Source organism: Carassius auratus, unplaced genomic scaffold (genome assembly GCF_003368295.1).
Source record: "Carassius auratus strain Wakin unplaced genomic scaffold, ASM336829v1 scaf_tig00214186, whole genome shotgun sequence".
Classification (NCBI taxonomy): Eukaryota; Metazoa; Chordata; class Actinopteri; order Cypriniformes; family Cyprinidae; genus Carassius; species Carassius auratus.
The window spans coordinates 230,631-256,264 of NW_020527548.1; the positions used below are offsets into that span (position 1 = coordinate 230,631).

Here is a 25,634-nt window from a genome sequence, read left to right on the forward strand (position 1 = left end):
AAACCTCTAGATCAAAGTCTTAATCACAGGCCAGATTGCATAATTAAAACTCTCCATGCATTTCATTGTGGAGCACGGCTTGATGAAGGAGATAAAAAAAAAAAAAAATGTGGACACTTACCAAGATGTACTTTTACCATGATTCTTGTGATAATTAGTGTGCACTGACACTAGTCTCTTTAGGGTTAACGCTGTGGTACTAGAGCACCCACGTGGAGCCTGCTGGGGTTTTGCTGGACTGCATATGTGTAACAAAAGATTACAATGCATTATAGTTTATTGTCTGTACTTTCACTGTTGTTTATGTCTTAAACTCAAAAATTGTAATTCTGTCACAGAATCACAGCTTTCTTTTATCCGTGGAACAACACAATAGTTGTGGAATATTTTAGAATATTTAAAAAAATCTTTATACCGCTTCAGCATTTGGTCACTGTATTATTCTGCTATAGAAAAGAGCAGCATGAACATTCTTCAAAGTATCTAATTTTGTTTTCCACAAATATAATTGTGGAACAATAGAAAGATGAGTAAATAACACAACAAAGTTTTTGTGTGTGGATAATTATGTCATTGTTGTTGTACAGCTTGGATTGTGGGGTTCTATGCTATGTCCTCTGCTCATATGTGATCGGTTTGTGCAATTGTGTGCAGCTTGGTGGCACAGAAGGAAATCCAGTCTGCAAAGGATAAAGATAGCGAGAAAGGGATAATAGAATGCAGGGAGAGGAGGTCTTAACCCAGTCTACAGGCGGGACTTCCTGACTGTTGCCTCAGCTCACATCCATGAAAATGGTGGAATATTTATGGAAAGCACCCCTGTAAAAGGGGCTTTTTTGTTGTTGTAATTGCATATATGCTAGAGGGATTTAAAGAGAAAATGACAATAAAAAACGGGTGACAAATATAAATTTTTCTGGTTTAAAGAATTTATTTTGACGATTTTGTTGTTTTGGTAACCTATAACTGTTTGCTGTTTTATATTTAATGAATTACTGTTATATGCGAAGCTCATATTTTTTCAAAGCATTTTCATGAATTATTAAGCAAAATATTTCATAATGGAGCTGTAAAGCCGTCTAAAGCCTTGTACATCATTTTTTTCAGTTCGATTAACTTTTGGATATGTGCTACCAACATATTTCTCTGGATGGAGTTTGCTCCATGTAAAAAATAAAAAATAAAAATAAAACACTTTACGTCACATCCTTTCTTGCAAACTCATTTGACCAATTGGATTAAAAAGGTGAATCATTTGCAAATCTGGCCTCACTACTTCTGATTGACTTGATTGTCTAAATATTATCAAAAAAAAAAAAAAAAAACATTATGACAATCTTCATTGACATATAAGGAGTTACTAGTAATGTTTTAGTGGGGCACAGCAGTATTTTTACTGTGGCTCATTCAAGATTATAACCTTTTTATTAAGTTTGGTTATTCTGCACCAAGTTTTAAAGTTTTACAGCTTTTAAATATTTTAATCTCATCACATGAACTTTGCAGCCTGAGAAGACACGGATGGAGGAAAATAACTGTAAATAAGGCCTTTAAAACCCCAGAACAGCCACAAATGCTGGCTGGTTTGTAGACAGTGTCCAACTGTGCTATACTTGTTAGGATATTCATCACAGATGGTTGATGATTACAGCAGCCAGGACAGGAACCCAAGGGAACTGTTTGATTCCTAGTTAAACAATAAATCTCAACACAGTCTCAATCGCAATTCGCAAGTATTTTACATTTTGGCAAATTGGTGGCTAATTTGTATGAATTTGTATGGTTATGTTTAGGGGTGGACTTTCTTGTATACTTTTTTTTCCTAAAAATCATACTTTTTCGTTTGTTGGGATCGTATAAATTAATACAAAATCACCACCTCATAAAATAGTTTTCCCATGAGATCTGGTTGAATAACTCTCATACTGTACATCAATTTTAATGGTTTGTTCAATGGATGCTAGATGGAAGCAATTGTCTTTTTTAGCCATACTGCATATCAAAACGAACTCATCCCTTTATATACAACAAAGCTACTAACATTATCACCTGTATGATAAATTCCTCGTGCTTTTCTAATTTGAAAATAATTTTTGATTAAAACTAAAAATCTTTTTTTTTTTTTCAAACCTTGAGAAAGACTTGATTTATCTAGCTGGGAATGAGGAAATGTAAATTTTTTCCAATGATCAAAATATCTGGCAAGGCTGAATTAGTGATGAATGATTGTGTATAGTAATATTCAAAATATGCCCACAGATTAAGCTCCATACTTTTACAAAAAAAAAAAAAAAAAAAAAACTGAGGCTTTTGTGAAGGCAAGAGATTGACTGTTTTTCTACGTAGTTGCTACAGCAACATTTAAACATTTCAATGTGTTCGTAGGGACTGAGTTTAAGTCTGACTCACAGTAACCCCACCCAATCCCCTACAAGTCTTCCCTCTCTCTCTCTCTCTCTCTCTCTCTCTCTCTTTCTCTCTCTCTACAAAACATAGGTTGCTTACAGATCATCCGTGTCATGTTTTAACCTTGCTTTAAGTGACAAATGAACTCTGTGGTTCTGCAATAGTTAATAATCATGTCTGTTTCAGTCTGTGGTTGGCTGTGAGCATGTATCTTCAGTCCATGACCCTTGATATAAGAGATCCAGATTGTGATCCCTAGATAGTGCTGGTTTACTGGATCATAGCTGGTCCAACCCAGTACGAGGAAGGAGGCCAAGGGATGAAGTTCTGCATCTGTGCTTTTCAAAGCAGAAAGAAAGTTAAACACACTTTGAGAATAAGCAGGCTTGTGTCAACAGAGCATATTGAGTGGTCTGGGGACATATCCTGTCACACATGTCTCCCTTATCTCTGTTTACGGTTACTAAATTTTCCTGTTAATGGCCATGGCATGGTGGAAAATACATCAACAATACATTAAACATAGTTCATGAAAGGTTGTTCCAGACAACAAGGCTTTATTTCTTTGCAGAGTCTGAAATAATACTGTCATTTTAGAGACACTCAGAGGTCTCCCTTTAGGCTTCAGACAAAAGGAACTCTTTGGATCGTTTGTCAGACTGTAGAGTAAACATTGACAGAACGCTTTGACACATCTCTGAAGAATCCCACAGGACGAATTAAGAGCCCCACAGTTTCACAGTCACATATATGAATGAATCAGGTGGCAGAGCACATTCATTCAAGAATGATATGATTAAAGCAAAGACTAAAAATATCTCATATATAGACTAAAATATAATGCTATCTTTTTTTAAAGGGGGGGTGAAATGCTCGTTTTCACTCAATATCCTGTTAATCTTGAGTACCTATAGAGTAGTACTGCATCCTTCATAACTCCAAAAAGTCTTTAGTTTTATTATATTCATAAGAGAAAGATAGTCTGTACCGATTTTTCCCGGAAAAACATGACAGGCTGGAGGCGTGACGTGTGGGCGGAGCTAAAGAATCACGAGCGCGAGTAGGCTTTTGCGTTGAAGCTGTGACACAGATCCAGAGGCTGAAATTTAACAAGAGCAGCATCAGCAAACGACGTCTCTATGTGGTATGTACTAAAACTGTATATATTTGCTTAGCGGTTTTGGAAAATGACTAAGTTCCACTTTATGTCGTCTTTTTTTTTTTTTTTTTTTAAGCTGTACATGTGTAAAGTGCAGTTTGATGCCAACATCGCATGTTGTTTACTTGATGTGCTTATGAGCTTAAGTAAGTTAAGTAAGTTGATGTGCTAAGTTAACAACACAGAGATATTTGAAGCAGTTTTACTCACCGCATGCGGTTCCAGCACACAATCGTGACCCTTTTTCGTTGGGACTGCATTATCCTTAAGAAATGAACGATGTGCAAACCCGGCGTCAAACTGGGCCTTGTTTGTAAAACAAGCATCTTCGAAATGCAGGGAACAAACAAAAACACTTGCACAACTCTGTTGATGCTCTGTAAAAAATAAACTCCATCCACTGGTCCCTTAATGCTGTTTTTTTTTTTTTGGTAATCTGTGCAGGGTTGTCTTGCCCTGGCAACCAAAAACACACTTCTGTGACATTTCGCGACGCTCTCGCTCTGATCAGTGAACGTCTGTTGTGCTCTCAGTGCTCTGGGAGCGCGCACTCTTCCGGCAGAAGAGCCCTTAGGACCCATATAAGGAAATTATGCTCCATCTAACGTCACACAGAGCCATACTCGGAAAAAACTTTCCGAAACTTGTGACAAACTGGAAGGAGTATTTTTGGAACAGAAATACTCCTTCAAACGTACAACTTAATTTTTGAAACTTTGTCCATGTTTAGCATGGGAATCCAACTCTTTAACAGTGTAAAAAACTCAGTATGCATGAAATAGCATTTCACCCCCCCCCCCCCCCTTTAAGTATTATAGATAAGTCAAGTCAAATCAAGTCACCTTTATTTATATAGCGCTTTAAACAAAAAAGATTGCGTCAAAGCAACTGAACAACATTAATTAGGAAAACCGTTTGTCAATAATGCAAAATGACAGTTAAAGGCAGTTCATCAATGAATTCAGTGATGTCATCATCTCAGTTCAGTTTAAATAGTAACCGTGCAATCATTTGCAATTAAGTCAACGATATCGCTGTAAATGAAGTGACCCCAACTAAGCAAGTCAGAGGCGACAGTGGCAAGGAACCGAAACTCCATCGGTGACCGAATGGAGAAAAAAGCTTGGGAGAAACCAGGCTCATTCGGGGGGCCAGTTCTCCTCTGACGAAACCAGCTGTTCAATTCCAGGCTGCAGCAAAGTTAGATTGTGCACAAGAATCATCTGTTTCCTATGGTCTTGTCCTGGTGGTCATCTGAGACAAGGTCTTTACAGGGGATCTGTATCTGGGGCTCTAGTTGTCCTGGTCTCCGCTGTCTTTCCGGGCAACAGAGGTCCTTTCTAGGTGCTGATCCACCATCTGGTCTGGATACGTACTGAATCTGGGTGACTGCAGTGACCCTCTGATCTGGATACAGACTGGATCTGGTGTCTACGGTGAACTCGGAATAAGAGAGAAACAGAAAAATATTAGCGTAGATGCCATTCTTCTGATGATGTAGCAAGTACATCGGGTGTTATGAGAAGTGTCCCCAGTTCTGGTTTACTTAATTAATGCAGCCTAAAAATCCTTTAACGGATTTGGATATTAGAGGCATATTAGTGTGTTATGTGTATGCCAGGTTAAAGAGATGGGTCTTTAATCTAGATTTAAACTGCAAGAGTGTGTCTGCCTCCCGAACACTGTAGGGTGCTCATAAACACATGGATTACCATTTCTGCCTTTGACATTGAGAGCATAGGCCGTAATTTAGATACATATTTGAGATGGAAAAATTCAGTTTTACAAATGCTAGAAACGTGGCTTTCTAAGGAAAGATTGCAATCAAATAGCAACACCTAGGTTCCTAACTGACGTCGAAAAATTGACAGAGCACTGAGAGCAGCCATCAAGCCATCTTAGACAGCGTTCCAATTTATTACATGCAGAGTTTTTAGGTCCTATAATTAACACCTCTGTTTTTTTTTCAGAATTTAGCCGTAAGAAATTACTCGTCATCCAGTTTTTTATATCGACTATGCATTCCATTATTTTTTCAAATGTGTATGTTTCGCTGGGCCGTGAAGAAATATAGAGCTGAGTATCATCAGCATAACAGTGAAAGTTAACACTGTGTTTACTAATGATATCTCCCAAGGGTAACATGTAAATCGTGAAGAGTAACAGCCCTAGTACTGAGCCTTGAGGTACTCCATACTGCACTTGTGATCTATATGATACCTCTTCATTCACTGCTACGAATTGATGGTGGTCATATAAGTATGATTTAAACCATGCTAATGCACTTCCATTAATGCCAAAAAATAAATAAATTCATAATTTTTTATATATTTATTTTAAAATGTAATTTCTTCCTGTGACACAAAGCATCACTACTCCAGTCTTCAGTGCAACATGATCTTTCAGAAATCATTCTAATGTTGTGATTTTCTGCTCAAGAAATATTTATTATCAATGTCGAAACAGTTGTACTGCTTTATATTTTTGTGGAAGCTTTTTTTTTTCAGGATTCTTAAAAACTTAAAAGAACAGAATTTATTTTAAATAGACATATTTTGTAACACTATGAAGGGCATTATTGTTTTGATCATTTTAATGCATCATCACTTCATTTAAAAAGCAGAATTCTCATTTGTAATTGTTGTTTCTGAATAAAATATATGCTCAAACATTAGAATACAGAGCCTGCACAATGAACATGAAACCATTCGCAACAGACAGGAAACATCATCTCAGAAGATGTTGTCAGAGCAGCAACGTTCATATCTCTGTGTTAGCTCACCATCAGCCAGGATTTAAAATGAAACCAGATGATCCTGGTTCCCACGGGACATGACATCACCATTAGTTCTGCTATTCTTAGTCTACTTTCTGTGGCTTCTCTGTGCTGTGAAAGAACGAAAATAGTGAATTCATGGCAAGCAAGCCCTCAAAGTTCAAGGGAAAATTCTCTAGAGGGCGAAGCACCATCATAGTTTAAAGAAATATTCTGTACTTTAAGGACACAAATCCCTGCACATACCCTCATCTAACCGTTGCCACTGCTTACCAGACCACATTTAAAGGTAGACAGGTTCCCCAAAGTATTTTGACTTTTGTAATTTGGCCACTCTCTAAAATGTATGGATGTCACTATATTAGCTACACAAAAAATATACAAAATAACCTATAAGATACAAATATAAAAGCATATAAAAATCGGTCGTAGAAAGATTCTAACAGCTGACCTGAAGATAATGATGATTTTAGTGGATGTGTGAAGTCGCATTCCTTCATGTTCACACAGTTGTCCTCTCGGAGAAACCTAGTGTTATAGATACTTGTCTTATTTTTGAACAGTATTGTTTTATTATATATTTTTTTTTAAAATCAGTTTTAATGGTTTACTAGCATGTGGCTGAAATCTCCAAATACTTCTAGGAGGCAAAAAGAGGACATTTTTTCCATGTTTCTATGCTTTGGTTTATTTCTTTATTTTTAGCCTCACTTTCATAGCTACTAGAGTCCACATGCCTCTAAGCCTGTCAGTCATGTCAGAAACAAGCTACATCTCAGGTTTCAGAGCCCATAAATTACCTGTAGCTCAAAATAAATGTGTTGCATATGCAGCGTTTGTCTGTTTTTCATGTTGAAAACAATGATCAGCCCTTTACCATCATGTCAGTTCTTCGAAAACCAAAGCCAGCAACCTCTTTAGGGAACAGGTTGGTGTCTCTCCAACACCTCTGATTAGGATGAGATACTAAGTTAACAAAAACCAATGAGTGGACATGGAAGAGAATCAGGAGGAGTGGATGTCTAAGGGGGATAAGTAAAGGTGGAGAGGAGTGAAATGATGTGTACAATGTGGTGAGAGCGTGAGAGAGAGAGAGAGAGAGAGAGAGAGAGAGAGGAGGAGGAGGAGAGAGGAGAGAGTCGGGGAGGGAGGGACAAGCCAGCTTGTTACTTTGAAATAGTTGGGTGGAATACACGTGTGAACTGCAGTTCCTCTCTGCACTGCGCTGAATGGTGAACTGGAGACAGGACAAGAGGGGGAGGACTGACCAGTATGGAGCTCCACTCACCCAAAAAGAGCTGAATAAACAGTACAACACAGCACTGCAGCAAAGACAAGAGCCACACTGTGAAACACAGGCAAAAGGACGCAAGAAAGGTACACTCTTGTGTTTTTATGTGCTTGTGTGTGTAGCCAAATAAAATGTGTTTGGGAATGTGACGACTGTTTTGAGTTGCACATTGTAGTTGTGTAAGGTAGTGTGTGTTGCTACATCCAGAGATTTGGTTGCTGTCGAATTACAGTACTGAGGTGTCCAAAAGATTGAGAAAGAGATTGAGAAATTGAGAGAGAAATACAGAATACGTCCAGCTCTTGAGTTGGATATAGTGGAGTTTACTTTTGCATATTTTCTCAGAGGGAGAGGAACTGCACTGCCTGCTTTTGCATGAGGTAGCATGTCCTCCACCCCTACACCCCATACACTTTTTTACTTTTGTTTTGTCTCTTATACCTTCAGTTTTCGCACCATAAGATTAGAAGGCTTGGCGAAAATAAAATATTTTCAGGTATAGACGCTATACATTTGAGTGTGAATTCTGAAATGGGACTTGCAAGTACCTGATACAAAACACACGTCAGGCATCTTTGGAGAGGGAGTAATTGTAACTTTGCTCGGATTTCCCTGTTTCTATGGGTACTAAGAGTTAAACTGAAATATACACAGTAGCTGAAGTGACTGCTGACTTCTGGCCATTTCTCGTATTACACAGAAGTGTAGCGTAATGCTAATGAAAACGTTGAAAATGTTGTGGGTTCGGTTTCAGTTTGTGCCTCCAGATACAGGTTGGACTAGAACAATTGTACTGCAATTTGATTTTGATAACTCAACTAATTAATAAAAAGATGGTGACTGGGATTCTGCCTAGTATAGGGCATTTTCCTGGATCAACATACTGGAAAAACATTTTTGGAACAGATTTTGGGTTAGGAGAGCGGATTAAACATGGACTGAACATTATTAAAAATCTGTCTTTGTTAGATTTTATAGGTAGGTAATAGTTAGGATTTAAAAACAAGGTTTTTTATTTGTTAGAAAAAAATATTTTAAAACTGCTGAGCTGCTTATTGATATTTGGAAGAACATTCAGTCACCACATCAAAATCATGTGGTGCAAACAACATTCAAAAACAGCATAAAAACTGGATATTATATCGCCTTCTTGACGGTCTTTCAAGGTCAATAAGTCTTTTAAAATATCAAATGATTTGATATAATTGTATGACAATGTAAGTTCAGGTTGTAAAATGTCATGTAGTGCAAACATCAGTTTTTCAAAACTACAGTATATAAAACGTTTTAAGCTATACTTTCCCAGTATTGCTTTAAGGAATTTAGATGTTAATGTTCCTCTCTTCTCTCTCTTGATGTTAAGGCAGGTGTTTTGAGTGGAATACGAGAGCAGTCAGAGATCAGTGGTCGTTGGTCTCAGGATGTCCAGGAGCAGCTCTGCAGGGGATCTGGTGCCCAAAGACATTACTGAGATCTTAGCCCTGCAGCAGGCCAGTAAGAAGAAACAGGGTTCATCCTTGGGCCGGGCTTTCAGCTGGTTGAAGGGCAGCAAACGCAAGAGGAGTCTCAGTAATGGGAATAGCAGGTCAGGAGGTCCATGTGGACGTTCTGGAGAGAGCACTACAGCCAAACAGATTCATGCCAGTGGTGACTCAAAAGGTAAGTGAAAACTCCTTGCTTGCTTCAGTACTTATAAATGCAGTGTATTTATAACCTGTTGGAATGCAAATTAGCGGGTTTGGATTAGTTGATGCTAATCAAAGATGCATGATTTTGACCTTTAAGCAGGGAAAATATATCTTTATATGAATGATCAATATATTAAATGATTTAACAATAATATATTGTGTTAATATATTACAATATACTGAATGATACATAAGGAATTAGCACCTTCCTTTATTGAAAAATATTTGAGAATATATAGTATATGTGACAAAATATGTCTGCCCTAAATTAATATTTCTATTATTTATTTATTTTCAAAACACATGAAATAACACTTTTTTTTAGCTAATTTTAAGATGTACTCCCCTTTAAAGGTCAGAAGCAAAGCATGTTGGGAACTAGAAATCTGATGTAACTCAATCTGTGAATGTTTGTATACATCTGTGTACATTCACATTTAGATGGGAACATGTATGTGCAATATATGTGCACAGTAAAGGATGAAACTTTATAAAATATCCATATAATGCTATTTTTGTCTTCATTTCTAAAAAAAAAAAAATGTATGCATCAATATATAGCCATACATGGTCAATGCATATATGTATATACTGAAAAGTATGTTGAAAAATATTAGCACTAGTTTCCCATTTATGGAAATGTATTATGTAATATATCACATTATGGTTTGCAGTATATTCCTATAATTTTTTTTCTTTTTACTGTAAAGTGATACTATGGATGAAAAGTTTTCAAAGTACCGTTTGGTTTTAGCCATGCATGTTCTCTGGTGCCAGTCTGTCCAAACCTGGAACATGGAATTTCTTTTTGTTTCATGCCTTTCTACTTTACACCAGCTATTGGGTTCAACTTTTCTACTGCAAAGACAACGTTGATGTGCTCTGATGTGTCTCTGATGTGACATCAGTTTGAATGCGACATAATAATAATTGTCATACTCAGTACTGTATCATCCAGCCACTGTGGGAAAGTGAATTACTCCAATATGGCAGGATAAATATACAAGGTCCTGTTGCTAATGTTGGATGTTGTTAATCAAAGTTGCAACATGTGTACCTGTTTGATCTGTTTGGCCCACAACATGCTAGAACACAGCAGTCACCTAGCAACCACTCAAAACGTCTTAGCAATGCCCTAGCAACACCCAAAGGAAACAACCACAACAAGCAACACCCTACAATGAAACAAAAACCTATCAACCAGTTAATGCTACCAACCACAGAACTTCATGGGACACCCTAGCAGCACACTAAAGCCCAGTTCACACCACCAGAGGATTTTTCTCTCTATGTTTCTAGACTCTGTACTGTAAATACACTTGTGGGCATTGCTAGTGCTGTCTAATGTTATTGGTGGACAGCACATCTGGGCATATCTTTAAAAAATTCAATCACAAACTTTATATAATACAGGTAAACCTAAGATGTCATTCTAATCTGACTCAGAATTAGACTTCAAATAAATAAAAGCAATAGCATTCTGGTGTTGGTGAGTGTTGTTTTATAAACTACAGCAGCGCTCAGTGCATTAAATTCTTAACCAGTACTAAACTCAAACCATCAATGTATGAATCAAACTCACTAATATAGTGTCAACTGTCAACAGTGTCTTTTCCATGTATTATTTTTAATACCCGTGCAACAACAAATAATATAAAACAAATCGCTCCAGAACTCTGTCCGGTGTGAACGGGGCTTAACAAGTCATAACTTCCCAGCAATGCCCCAGCAACCATCCAAGGCAAGCTAGTAAAGTCCTAACACTGCACTTAAGCAAAAACCTAGAAACCACCTAGAAAAACCTAAGCAACACCCAGAACTTCTTAGGAACACCCTAGCAACATTTCAAAAGCTAGCAACACTCTAACAACCACCCACTCTTAATGAAAAACCTTGCAACCAGAAATTTGAGGAAACAACCTATCAATGCTTTAGCAATCAACTAGCAACACCATAGCAACTATCCAAAAGGAGGTAGAGACACCCTATAATCAACACACAAAACCCACAATAACTCCCTATCAGCTGTCTTAGAAATAAAGTTCGAGAGAGATGGGCTGTAACTGGACTCTGCATGAAGGCCTCCAGCAGGAGGACTCAGGATCTCTGCCATATGGCTTCTGCTCATAAGTCCCTATGTGGAAGATTGTAAGAACAATATTGGACACTACATTCAGCTTTATATCCCCAGCGTTTCTACTAAGTGGTCTTGGGAAAGTATTGCAAAGCCAGTCCCTGAGGTCCTCTTAAGACACTGACTTCTTAAAACCTGCTGAACCACTTTTATGTATAGAGGTCCAACCATAAGAGCAGAAGACTATGTAAAAAAGACTCAGATTCTGGATTTTTCTCTTCCTGCCCCCACAAGTCTCACACTCCCTCTGTTACACTGAAAAAGCATGTAAACTTTGAGTTGCCAAGAGTCTGCGAGTTAACAGACAAGTGGGACTTTAGCTGGACATACACCGAGAATAACATGACATACAGAGTCTTCGAGTCTCATGTTCTCTCTTTCTTTAGACTCCATGATTTGAGAGGGAGACAAAGTCAATGTGTGGAAAGGGCTGAGAGATGAGACACATGCTGTTTTATTGAAAGATGACAGATTTGTTTCTGAAATGCTTTGTAATATTACATCCTTTTCCTTGCCTGAAAATCTCTTTTTTATCTGTTTTCAGTCTCCAACCCCCAAAAAGTACATTTAATTTTAATGAATGGGTAGTTGTAGTGTATTTCGTATCTTAAAAGTATTTTTTTTATGTAATCAGTTTTAATATTGTGTCATGCTTTACAGAAGTCACTAAAACACATAATTATTTATCATTACATTTAAATTAATATATGTTAAATGTACTAAATTACACCATCATTGCATGTCTTATTACAAATATATTTAAATACACAAAATACAAGTTTCAATAGAAATTATATATGTTTTAGTTACCATACTTGTTAGTACTTTCAACAGTAAACTTTATTCACATTTCAGAGAAAACAGAGTAAAATTATATATAAATGTGTACTTAAGTCCTACATAAGTGACTTAAAAAACACTGACTAGTGCAAAGCAAACAAACAAAACAAAAACTAAAAAAACACTCTATAAAGTTCGACTGATTAATTTAATATTAATTTAATCTAAAATACATTTTAATTTAATTGAAATTAAAATACATTTAAGTGTCCAAAGCCATTAAATTCAGTTTGCATTTAAGTGTATTGTTGTAAAGTGTTTAATTGCAATATTAAAAAGTTACATCTTTTACAGAGGATGGTGTGAGTGGTGCTTCTCTGTGCTTGGTTGATAGCACACATTGCTTTCAACAGTTTCTAGGGTGTTGTGTGTAGATCTTATAGGGCATTGCTAGATGGTTACATGAAGGCCCACGAGACTCTATGATATTCCCGTCTATATACAACTCAGGTTCTTCTTCAATCCAAGTCTTTAGGATTTGGGACACGCTGCTTCTTGTGGGCCCTTCCATGAACAAATCAGGTTGGCTGTCCTAATTCAGGACATTTCTGGGCTTCGCAGCTCAGTAGTGCAGCACTAACTCCTTGCGTCACCCGTCTGACTGAGCTCAGCCTCTGTCTACCCCCCACCCTCCAGTCAGAGGGCTCTATCAGGTCCGGAAGCTTTTTGAGGGGTGAGATCACCGTGCATGGGATTCCCTCTAATGCAAAACATTGATCCTTTATCACTCGAGTGAAAGTGGGGAAAACACAGAGCTGCGTCTCAATTTAACCAAAGTAAAAGCTGTGGGTCTTTGGCCATGTGGACATGTAAACTCTCTTAAAGAATAAATGTATTATAATTTCCATTAATATTAAATACAATTAGCTAAATGTAAGAGTAAAAAAGAAAATCTATAGATTAAATACATTTTAAAAGTAGCAAAAATAAGTAATAAAAGTATGGTTAAACACTTAATGTGACCATCATAATGTATCAAAATGTTTTTTTTTTTTTTTTTTTTTTTATTAAAATCAATACATAACAGTTCCTGTAGTTTAAAAAAAATATGGGATTCTTATCACAAGCATATTAGAAATAAGACAAAAGTGAAGACAGCGGCAGATTTTGCTTATCTGGTCATTCTTATTGTGGAGGCCAGACATCTGTTACCGATGATCTCGAATGCCAACACAGAATGATGACTTGTGGTCAAACAGAGGACGGTTGGATGAAACGTGAGCTTCCTGTAATAGATCTGAAATAAAGAACATGTGAATGTTTAATGGCATTTGGAAACACAAAAGAATAGAGTGACAAAAGACAGCAATTTAATGTTCTGAACGCTTCCCTGCCCAGAGAACAGTTAAAGAGCACAAGAGGTCAGAATGGAAAACTGTGATAGACATTAGGGTTAAACGGTCTTTCAGAGTAAAGGCATATGATGACAGGTTTAATAAGAAGAAGTATATTTTGTGTTGCTAAGAAGATTGTGAAGATAAGCAGGCCTTTACAAAATATACAGCCACCGAATTCCAGAGTAAACTTTGCAGATTTCCACAGAACTGGAACACCAGTCATTCAAGTTCAACACATGCATGATCATTTAATGAATATATTTGCTCATCAGAAAGTTTTTTTTAGCAGTACTTGATTTTGATTGGTCAGTTTTAGCATTTTGAAATCAAATATTTGTATTTAGTGACCACTAAATGAACTCTCGATTCTGGCTGACATACAGTACATTTACATTACAGTTGAAAATCACTTTGCCTTATTGTTTCCAAACCAGTAACAACATCTTTGTACGGTTTGTAAGTTGTATTTTGACTCACAAAATCGTTTTAGTGCACTGGAATGCTGAATATATTATTAAATATGAATGTACTCTGAGGTGTAATTTCCATGGTTCGTGTCATGGCCGCGTTACTAACTCAGGTGTACATTAATAATCAATTAGTTTACAGTCAATTATTGCAATCAAAAAAAAAAAAAAAAAGAGTCTAGTATTATTAGCTGCATTCAACACATTTTACAACATTGAACGTCTCAGTTCTCAATTTTTTCTCGTAGAAAATGTGGTGAAAGGTGTGTATTAATCTGAATAATAATAAGAACAGAGAATATTAACCTGAAAAATAATCTGGGGAATAATACCCACATTTACATGACTTTACAAACACACGCGCGCACACACACACACACACACACACACACGCACACACACACACGTTGTGGTTTTCATTATGTAACTCACAGTAATGAATACTCCTATTGACATGTTTGTTTCACTGTTTACTCCAACAAAAAACTTGCCCTCTCTCCCCTCTTCCAGCCTGTGCATGAACACAACCAGGCAACTCTCTGACAGCTTATGAACGGCCTCTCACTACCATCTTCATTTACATAAGAAAGCATTAAGTCTTTATCTTATTACCAGGAACCTGTCAGGGAGACTAACGCACACTTCTCCCACACTTCGTTTAAAGTCAAGATAAGTGGGCTAAATCAAAGTCACTAATCCGTTTGCAGTAAGATATAGCTTCAATACTTTTCTTACTACTGAACCTTTTACACTGACTGTTTAATGTCTCCTGTGGCCGTGATGTTAGTGTGGTGAAACAAGGACACTCTGACTGCAGTAATGGATCAAATTGCAGTTTAGAGCTCCAGAGAGAAAGTACAGGAATAAGGAGAGTCTAAAAGAAGCTGCCAAGGTCACGAACAAGTTCGCTGACCTCAGTCTGGGTCATGATGGTTACACCCAACTGTCCGACAAACACACACAAGCTCAACAAGGGGTGCTGACACACCCACACTCTGCTGCTTTCAAACCAGATAACAGTGTGGGGACATTTCCTGTTGTCATGGCAGCCAGCACATGACCTCTTGACCTTCTTAACTCTTCATTTACATCTATTAATACCATTGAAGGTGGAATACACCATTGTGTATGTTAGCACAGCAGTACGAGTTAAAGAGATACTTCTGTAATGTGAATGGAACTTGATATTATTTTGTTGCTTTTCATATTCATCTTGATGTATATCATTTAAAAAAAAAAAACATTAAATTATTGCTGTAAGCTTTATTATTTTGGCTTTAAAGGGGTAGCTCACCAATGAAAGCATCATTTACTTGCTTAAAGTAAATGCCCTTAAAATGACCCACTCCCTGATCTGAACTTGGGAGCTGATTGAGATGCACCCTATGACATGGTGGCACTCCATAATTTTCATGTCAAACATTCATATTGGTGTGAACAGTCCTTTACTCCACATAGCTGTACAGTTCCATAACAATAAAAGGAAAGTTATTTCAGTGGTAGAAAAACTTATTTTGTGAAATATTACCAAGACAGCATTTTTTTATTTTTAATAATGTGCACTGAAGAGTTGTGCACCACAAAACCAAGAACATAAAGTAAACAAGATAAATTAGGATTCCATGTTGACGTAATAAAACCGACTGATAGCAAAAGCTTTCATAAAACGATGATGGAATTTGTTCATACCCAGAGGTGGGTAGTAACGAGTTACATTTACTTCGTTACATTTACTTGAGTAATTTTTCGGGGTAACTAATACTTTTCGGAGTATATTTAAAGATGGGTACTTTATACTCTTACTTGAGTACATTTTTTGGGGAAAATCTGTACTTTTACTTCGTTACTGTGGGCGACGCCCCTCTCGTTACTTTATCTTAATGCAATAAATGCTTCAGTTTATTCCAAACGCGCCGTCTACTTTTCTCTGGACAATGAGCGATGCCCATTCGCGAATGATTCATTCTTTTGAGTCAACTCTGTTCAAAGGCTTGATCAAACCAATTGGCAAACGAGTGAATTGGTTCATGAATCAGTTTGATTGAGTCGTTCAGTTCCATGCTGCACGCGCTGAGCGTCTGAAGCGGTTCACTCAGAGTTGTAACGTTTAAGAATATTAGCAGCGTTGAAAACGGGGCTATGGAACTGCACTGAATTGAAAGCTAATCTGCAAAGGCTATTATTTGCTTGCGATGAAGATCCTTATTAGATGAACGCGTGCTGTCTACTGTTTAACAGGTAATAACTTGGGCTACATTCGATTACAGTACACTATACCACTGTGACATTAGTTTGTTGTACGTGTGTGGCTTATAACAGGTTGAATGCAGCTTCCAAAAGACAAAGAATAGCCGATTAAGATTTTATTAATTTTAATACAATCACACCAGTGCGAGTACGTTCAGCAAGTCATATCATGAGCTGCTAAATTCAGATCTGTGATCGCTTGCTGGCGCTGAGCCAGAGACAGACGCGTTTTTACAGCGCTGCGCATTAACCAATCACACACGGTTCTGTTGAGCTTTTGAATGCAATCAGGCCAATCAGAGGTGTTCAGATGAGTCATCGCTGAAATGCCGGTGCTTCCTTCACTCGCTCACTGACTGAATACCTCTTTCTGCCGAATTCTCTCGTCAGAAACAACAAAGTGCAGATGTGTGTACGAATCTATAATTAAGATATTGATTTCACAGTGTTAACAGTTTCAGTGATTTTAATGGTAGTTTCTGAGAGTGAATGAAATCTAGACTGTCAGTGAAAATTATGTTTAATAATGTAAATGTTATTTGCTCTCTTTCTGAACAATGAAAGATTAGTAGCAATATTTATATCACATTAACTTTCAATGTTAAATTCACATTTAAAATAAAGTCAGTCGTATTAAAAATATGTTATGGCATGACACCTATATTTGTTACTTAAATAAACAGACAGGGTTTTATACTAAATTACATAAATTGGATTAAAGGCTGATGAAATATATACATTTATACACACACACACATACATTACATACATTTTTTGTCTATATATCTATATAAAAAAAGGCTCCGTATATATGACCCAAAGTAACTAGTAACTAACTACTTGAGTAGATTTTTTATCCGATACTCTTTTACTCTTACTCAAGTAACTATTCAAGACTAGTACTTTTACTTTTACTTGAGTAAATATTTCTAGAATTACTTTTACTTTTACTTGAGTAAAGTTTTTGGGTACTCTACCCACCTCTGTTCATACCCTTGCGAAAGTTAAAATGACAGTTAACCGTGCTGGATTGCAGAAGCATTAAGGAAGTATCGACATGTCAAAAAGCTGTGCGTCATCACTCAGAGACAAACATCACACTAAAGGCATGAATGATGAAAGAATTCATTTAGCTTTTGTTATTAAGCACAACACCTTTAGCTTTCCACCGACAGCCTTCTCACACCTTGAGTTTTGCTTTGTCTCCTTCCACCTAGTTGATGCTGAGATAAAATTATTCTGAGTCTCTTTTGATTTCTTATAATGGATCTTGACTCATCATCTCGCCTTGACCTTGAGTCTCTTCTGCCTCTTCTAGCCTCTTCATAACTCTGTGAGCGGCATGCTAGGAATGAAGACAGAGAACAATGAACACATAGATGTACTATGAAGGTTTAGGCTGTGCTACTTCTAAGATTAGCTTTTCCTTCTTTTATAACCTGCAAATAATACTTGTCCTGAACAATTAAAAATGGAGGAAACAATGTTTAAACAATCTGAAAAGACAAACAGTTCCTTCTAAGAGAAAGTGAATTACATGTAGGCTGGCACTGAGGAAACTGGCCCTGCTGCCAAGTGTTGGAGGAATGCAGGTGGATGGAATTCGACTTGATGTTTGGATTAAACCCCTCATTCCAGGTTAGCAATATCCCAGCAAATCCAGAACAATTGCAGATTTGTGGAAGAGAAAACTGCCAACCTAAAGAAAATGTTCTCAGTATGGTTTTGTTTTTTTGGAGCCGTTTTGTGCTCTTAAGAATAGTGAGAACAGCAGGTTTGAGTCACTGGCCAGTGGTCTAATAATGCATGAGCTTGCCAAGGTGTGTTCATCTTCAGCCACTAGAGGGCAATGTGGAACAAAACGCTTATTTCCCTCCACAGTATTGACGTGCTGTGACAAAATATATATTTATTCTTAACAAACAGAACATAATTTTACATTTTACAATGTGTCTGTGTGATTTACTTGTCCGAGATAGTAAGTTATTGAAGAGTGAAAGCAAAACGCTTTACTTGCATTTCAATGCATTTTGATGGCTGTTGATTAATTTTACCAGTGAGGTAGCCTATAGAAGCGATGCTAACTAAATGGGCCAATACTAATCGGCCTATCTCAGCAATAAGATACATATGAATAATAACTGTTGTCCAGGATTTGAAAATATTCCAGTCTTCTGCTAGAAAATATAGTACCTGAACAATAATAAAATGTTATTCTATGGGTGCTATATGGTGATATACACAGTGGCTGGTGGATCAGTATTTTGTTTGTTACTATAGTGGAGGAATTGTATAATTAAGCTATTTGGGGGAAGCTACTGTATTTGGTTCAGAAAATTAGAAAAGAAAACAACATTATTTTTTTTAGGGCTGTCTGCATGTTGAATATTATGATGATGATTGAACTTAAAAAAAATGCTTTAGCATTATATTTATTTTGAAAAATACTAAATAATGAAAAAATAGAACATTACTTTTAAACTCAAAGATTAGATTTAAATTTAAGATTAACTGGATAAATTAAATTGTTTTCAGATCAAACAGATTTATGGTGATTCAAAGCAATTTGAATAAATGCATTTTGAAAATATGATGATTTAATCAAATAGATGCAAATAGTTAATCATAATCTATGACATGATTGTTTCGAGTGCAGAAACCTTACCCATTTTTCACTGGTTTCATAAAGCTCTATAAATAATGAAATTCAGTATGTAAAACAACATTTAAAAAAAATTTGAGAAAAGCAAGTTTTTAGCTGCGAGAAAGTTTCTTACAAAAAAACTGAAGTGTGACATAAAAACAACTGACACACTTTAGTCACTTCAGCAGTGATGAATGAAGCAGGTGGCAGCTAGGAAGCCAGTAATATCACTATACCTTCAGGGCATTATATTCCTGTCAGGTGAAAGTCCTCACTTCACATCACAAGTCTCTAAAATAGCGTAGCGTGTCCCAGAGCACATTCACAGGTTCAGGAGAGGAAGAATCAACAGAATTCAGATGAGCTGAATCACATGGGAAGAACGGTGGTGTGAGTCTAATGCAGAGCCAAATAAAGCCAGCATTGATTTATACAACATTATTATCCATTAATCTTTGATGATGCCCTCTGAAAGCTTCTTGCGGTATTCAGACTACTTCTAAGTGTCTGTAGGTTGATATATGATGTACTTGTCTTAGTCAAACCTGATATTAAACCTGAGGCTGTTCTTTGTCCAAACATGAGAGTGATGTTGAATGTTTTGTCCTTCTGTAATGATAGTAGTTTAAGAACTGGTCTTTTTAGTGGAGAATGATAACCTGTGCTAGTTGACTTGCTTCATTGTGTTTGTGAATAACAAATGATGTAATATGGATAATGTTTCAGAAGAGGAGTGTTTCAGTTTGACATGCAATGCATAAGCCATGAATCTGGCTGATTGAAATGGCCGTCACAGGTTTTGTTACAATACTGTTCCGTTGCATGACTCATAAAGTGTTTCCCCTGCCAAGTTACAAGAGGATAGCGTAATTCCCAGGAATCCATTATCTTTGGGTCTGCTTATGCCGGGGCCTCCTGTGTCTTCTGTCTGTTTTAGATTAACAATGATTTGAATACTTTCAGTATTTATAAAGCCTGGACTCTTGATTACAGCGAGAGGAGGATGGAGGAGTGGAAACAAGGAAAGGGGAGGCCCAACTTGTACCTGGAAAAGGTCAAAAACATTCCTAAAATCTCCAGTGGGCATTCCTTTTCTTCCAGATCATTACGTAGTGTATGAATTAACGTTCTAAAGTTTTAGTTACAGCTGTGTCACACACAAATACTAAATATTTAGCATTTAAACATAAAGGGTTACATCATAATATATATATATATATATATATATATATATATATATATATATATATATATATATATATATATATATATATATATATATATATATATATATTAAAGTGTGCATAAAGACTGTTAACTGTAATCACTTTAATTAACAGGAAAATCAACATGACACTGTCTTAAAGCCACCAAATCCATATTTATATTCTGTATATTCAGCATCTCCCAGCAGTGTTATTTTGGCATCATATTGTGATTATATTGTTCTTAATATTTTTCTTTATTTTTAATACTTTCTGTTTTTATTTTAAGTTAAATTTTTTAGAAGCTTAGTTGTGTTTTTGCTTTTATTATTATTAGTATTTTTTAAAATATATTTTTAATACATTTTCATTTCATATTTAGATTTAGTTATTTTAGTACATCAAGTAAAGCTAAATGAAAAGAAATGGTGCCTTCACGACTAACTGAATAAATAAAAAAATATTTGATTATATTCAGTTAAAGTTTTATTTATGTATTTATTTATTTAACTATAATAAGCCTGACTTTATATATATATATATATATATATATATATATATATATATATATATATATATATATATATACATGTACATGTACAGTATAACAAAGGGATACTGTTTTTGTAAATTAATTGTAAATATGTAATTCATTTAATTGCTATTCGTAAAAAATAGGAATAGCAGTTTATACATCATATGTTGATTGCACATTTCCTTCAATGTATGTTTATTTGAAAGGTACAGTTAGAGCAGCTGAAACAGGCTGTATCCTGCCATCAATGCACTTCTCGGTATAGATCAGAGTCAAATGAAATATTAGGTTACCTGATAGAGAGAAACAGTAAAAGACAGCGTGAAAGCCAGTAAGCTGGGGGAGAGAAACTTGGAAACACAAGAAGAGTGAGACACAAGAGGACTGCTCCAGAAATAGGACAAAGAAAGAGATGCTGGTGGAAAAAAGAATAGTGGGTAAAATATGCAGGGTTCTTGCTATATCCGTGGTTGAGATGGGATGAGGTTTGAGGCTTGCACTGTGCAGCAGTTGAAGTTGTTTATGTCTGGTGTAGAGATTGAATTACATGCCTACAGCTGTAATATATCAAGAGATATCATCTATGTTTCCTCATACTGTATGTGGAATATAAGATGTAAAAAGTCATGACTATTATCCCGGTCAAGTTTTTACACACACAATAATAAAAAAAATGTTTTAAATATATAAACAAAATTTATTTCATTTTTTTATGGAGAATTTTATGTTTATTTTAGGAGAATTACAATATGTCGACAGCTAAGCACGTTCTCTCCAAACTGTCAGTACATCAGTGAAATAAAAAAAAGCAATTTAATTCATATAACATAGTAATAATAAAATAAAAAATAAAAAAAAACATTAAAAATTTAACCGTCGCATTTTGTCTTTAGGCTAAGGCTACTGAGGGCATGCAAATAAGCTTCATTTTCCAGTATTTCTTTGGACAATTCTTAACAGCTTTTATAAAATTCACCCAACTATGGTTTAGGAAACCTTGTCATTGGGATTCAGTGGATAAAGGCAAAGGGAAAAAAAGCAGGAATTCATGCAAACAGAGGTATGAACTGCCTAAAGGGAGATCTATAAAGCATAAAAAGTGGGTAACAATACAGTATATATTCAAATATGTGAATCCTGATAGTTAAACTGCATCCATTAAACAAGTGTGAGTGCTTTAATGTGTGTTTGTGTGTGTGTGAGTGGCTGAAGCAAGCACGTATCCCTCCTTCCTCACATTCCAAGTGGCTGGAGTGAGCTGTGACTGATCATCTCTGAGAGCGGTGCGGTCTGAACAACAGAGGCGAGGCGATGAGGGAGGGTCTTACACACACACACACACACACACAGCAGAGACCGGGACATCTCTGTCCCTGCTGCAGCAGCTGGAGTGCTGAACGGGAACAGGAGTATACAGGCATTGGGAGGAGGAAGAGAGAGAGCGGTGAAGCAAGGGTCCATATGTGACAGTCCGGTGGATTTGAGGAGTCTAGTGCCTTTGGGCCCTGAGATCAATGCAATGGGGAACTCTAACAGCAAGAAGAAAACCCAGGCTAACATTACCAGCAGTCACCGCACTAACAAAGTAAAGTCCATCTGGCACTTTAGACATGTGGATAAATATAAAACAGGTAGGAAAAGATGAAAATGCTGCATTTTGCAATTCATAAAGTGTTTTGTATTGCCCAGCTTAGATACTCAGAATAAGTTGTCTGGCCGTGCTTTACTTCTTTAGATTTAGATTGATAAGTGTGCTGATTTGAGATTGGGTGTTGATTGATTTCAAATGTGATATGGACAAAAAGTACTGTGATGGCATCATGTTATCAGATGGTAATAGCATGGTACTTTGAGATATACCATAGTGCTGAATAAAATACATGGTACTTAAAAGTATTTCATAGTCTTCATTTTGAATCAGGGTTATTATCATTAACTAAAACTGAAACTGAAACCATTCTGCATTACTTGAAATCATGTCAAAGACTATGACAGTATTTGAGACAGTGGCTGAAATGATCAGAGATGTAATAAATAATAATAATAATAATAATAATCTGTCATTTCTAATGCCTACACGTGTCCAACAGTTTTTGATGGATTTCTGTTAATGTGGGAATCCGGAATCCTGAGAGATCTGAGAGATCTAGGTGTCTCTTCCTGTGTTCCAGTGAGTTGTTTCAATGGCTGGGAAGATTTGGGAGTGGGATTGAACCGGAAAATGCTGTATACCCATCAAAAATCTATCATTTACGGCTTGTTATCCTCAAATTCCCTGCAATCACGGTTCTGTTATTAAGCGTCCAGACTCTCTGTTTTGTGCAACCTCTTATTTTCCATTGCGCACTACAGAGGAGGTATTTGACGAAATGTTTGGTATTAATGTGCAATAATGGTATTGCTGTATCTGCAAGCTTCTGTGACTTCAAGCTTTGTATGTTTGCGTTGCTTTGAGACAGTCAGTTCTCTGTCATTTAAAAGCACAGGGGAATGTCAGTGCTGAGACACTGGACGGAAAATAAAAAAAAATCAAAAGTGTACGCCAAAAAGAGCTGATGTTTTCAGAGATGAACAAATCTCCTGTCGAACACACCCCTTTCATCTTTGTCTTGGTTATGTCGTAATAAAAAATAAGATGCCTATCCTCAAGTGGATTTCACTAATCTTACTTGCTTTGTAAGGCACCTCACCTTTCATGCGACACAAAGACTCCTACAGCAAAATATCACTGTAGAGAAAATGGGAAGAGGAAATTTGCCTATTAGCAGTAATTTCATTTGTGCATGCATGGCGCATTATGTCCAAATACTAAGACGTCTCCTTTCTAAACATAAAGAAAAAAATATATATAATATTTTCCTAGAGGATGAAAGCGTTTTTTGTTGTTGTTGTTTTTTTATCATTTCAATGATAATAAAGACAACAAGTACAATAAAAAGATATTGTGCATTATGGAAATGAACTAGATAATTTTAATGAAAACAAATCCACCATTCTATTTTGCAGCATGGAAGAAAGCTTTAAACACTTGAGACATCATATTAATTAGACGCTATAATAACTAGAAGAATAACAAAGAGCAGTAAATGGTAAAAAATATTGGTGCTACTAACCAGTGTGTTCATGATTATACTATAGCTCAGCAGGCACCTTGATATCAATTTGACGTCAAATATTAGTCAAGACTTGATCAAGATGCTGTAACATCATTTTAAATTCAGTTTAGATGCAATTTCTTCCAGTGGTAATTGGGGGAAAATTGGATTTTAATCCTACACTGAAATTGGTTTAATATATATCTAGGCCAATATGTTTGACATTCAATTTACATCAAATCAAAAGTCATTTTGACTTCAATTTGATTTGACCTGTTTTTAACATCAGTTTTGATGTCAAACTGATGTCTTTTCAACATCAATTGCCCACAGCGGGCATAGTGGATAGATTTTGTACAGGTATAACACTGGAAGCCTTGCATATTCAAGTCGAAAATTAGTCTGTTCTTTCATTAAAAAATAAGGGTTATTCTGTAAATACTCAATCTCCTTTACTGACTAGTTCATCAGTGTGCAAGGTATTTTTCAATCCAAGTGAAAAAGTAGTCAGATTCAAGCGTATAGATGTTTTTATTTTTCTTTGTTTCTTTTTTTCTGTTGATCAAATTATTTCAGACCTCTTCCAACCCAATCTGAATTAATTCAGACTAAGCTCAATTAGCAGTGTGTTTCCCAAAAGCTTCATTAGCAAACTCTGGTCACAAATAGCATTGTTACCAACATACTTGGTTCAGTGTTTCCCAAAACCATAGTTTAAATGAACATTCACAAGCAGAATTGGAAGCTTACATGGAGCATACACACTTGACTGTGGTTGGAATCATAGTTTCTTGTTAGCATGACATGAAATTAATAGATCATGCATATTCTGTATCGTTCATTCCATTTAAATATCCATTTTAATCTACATATGTTAGTGTGTCAACAGTTTTCGAAGAGTTAATGTGTAAGTTATTAGTGTGTGAGGGAGCCCCGTAAGATCTAAGAATGACAGAGGTGTGGCCATGTTACTATGGATTGGGGAAACAATCAAGGTTAGTTGGATAGTTTCTCCAGCAACGCATCATACTATGGTAGTTAATCAGCTAATTGCATAGGTGTTTACATCAAGGCTTTTCAGTATGATTAAGCAATAAATATAAAAATTTGGGGGTGCATTTAATGGTATTTAATGGTATAATAAGTAAAACTGATTGATTCATTCAGTTTAATATTCCCAACCAATGGGATTAACATACTCATTACTGTTCACATATATACACATTCTGTGCATGTCCTCATTTTAGCCCACCACCTCCCCAGCACCACCTGCCTAGATCTGCAAAGGGGGATCTTCCTTTTTGTAGCAGCAGCAGCATGTTTCCTTTCATTTTCTTTTAGCAGAACTGTAGCAAACAGTGTAGCAGCAGATTTAGTTTGCCAAGACCAAACCTACGCACAAAATCGATGAAACCGTGTAAAAATGAGCACTGACTGTGGAGCAAAGGTTTGAACGCTATAATACAGCATTGAGCGACTGTTGACTCTTCCTTGGATTGTCTTCATGCATAGCTTTACTCATTCATCGAGCTGTTTATTCAGAAGAGCTGAATCTGAATGCATTCCAGCATACCAGTCTCTCTTCTCACACGTGACTGGGCAGAATACACAACAGAGGGGTCGGCCCCTGTGGCAGCAGTGCTGCATACGTGTGTCCAACGGTCTATAGCGGTTTACATATTTACAGCAAAATAAGTGTTCTTTTAGCTGAGCTCCACCTTGTGTGCAGGAAACTATTCAACCAAAGATGCTCAAGGTCCTTGAGACATAAGTGATGTTAGAGATTGATAGATGGACGTTGGATAAAGGA

At 36.4% G+C, this 25,634-nt stretch overlaps 1 protein-coding gene across 4 annotated transcripts in view; it reads left to right on the forward strand.

Annotated features, from left to right (window-relative positions):
- The first annotated feature begins 7,505 nt into the window (after positions 1 to 7,505).
- The window catches only part of LOC113091472 (uncharacterized protein KIAA1522 homolog), a 36,966-nt gene continuing 18,837 nt past the window's right edge, over positions 7,506 to 25,634 (forward strand). For 2 of the 4 annotated variants that reach the window (XM_026257024.1, XM_026257026.1), the window contains exons 1-2: positions 7,506 to 7,718; positions 8,996 to 9,291. In XM_026257024.1, the coding sequence (XP_026112809.1) occupies positions 9,054 to 9,291 (238 nt within the window). In that variant the 5' untranslated portion in view covers positions 7,506 to 7,718; positions 8,996 to 9,053. Of the gene's footprint in view, positions 7,719 to 8,995; positions 9,292 to 21,688; positions 22,361 to 25,634 lie in introns of those variants that run through there. The other 2 variants (XM_026257028.1, XM_026257027.1) reach the window with 2 other exon arrangements.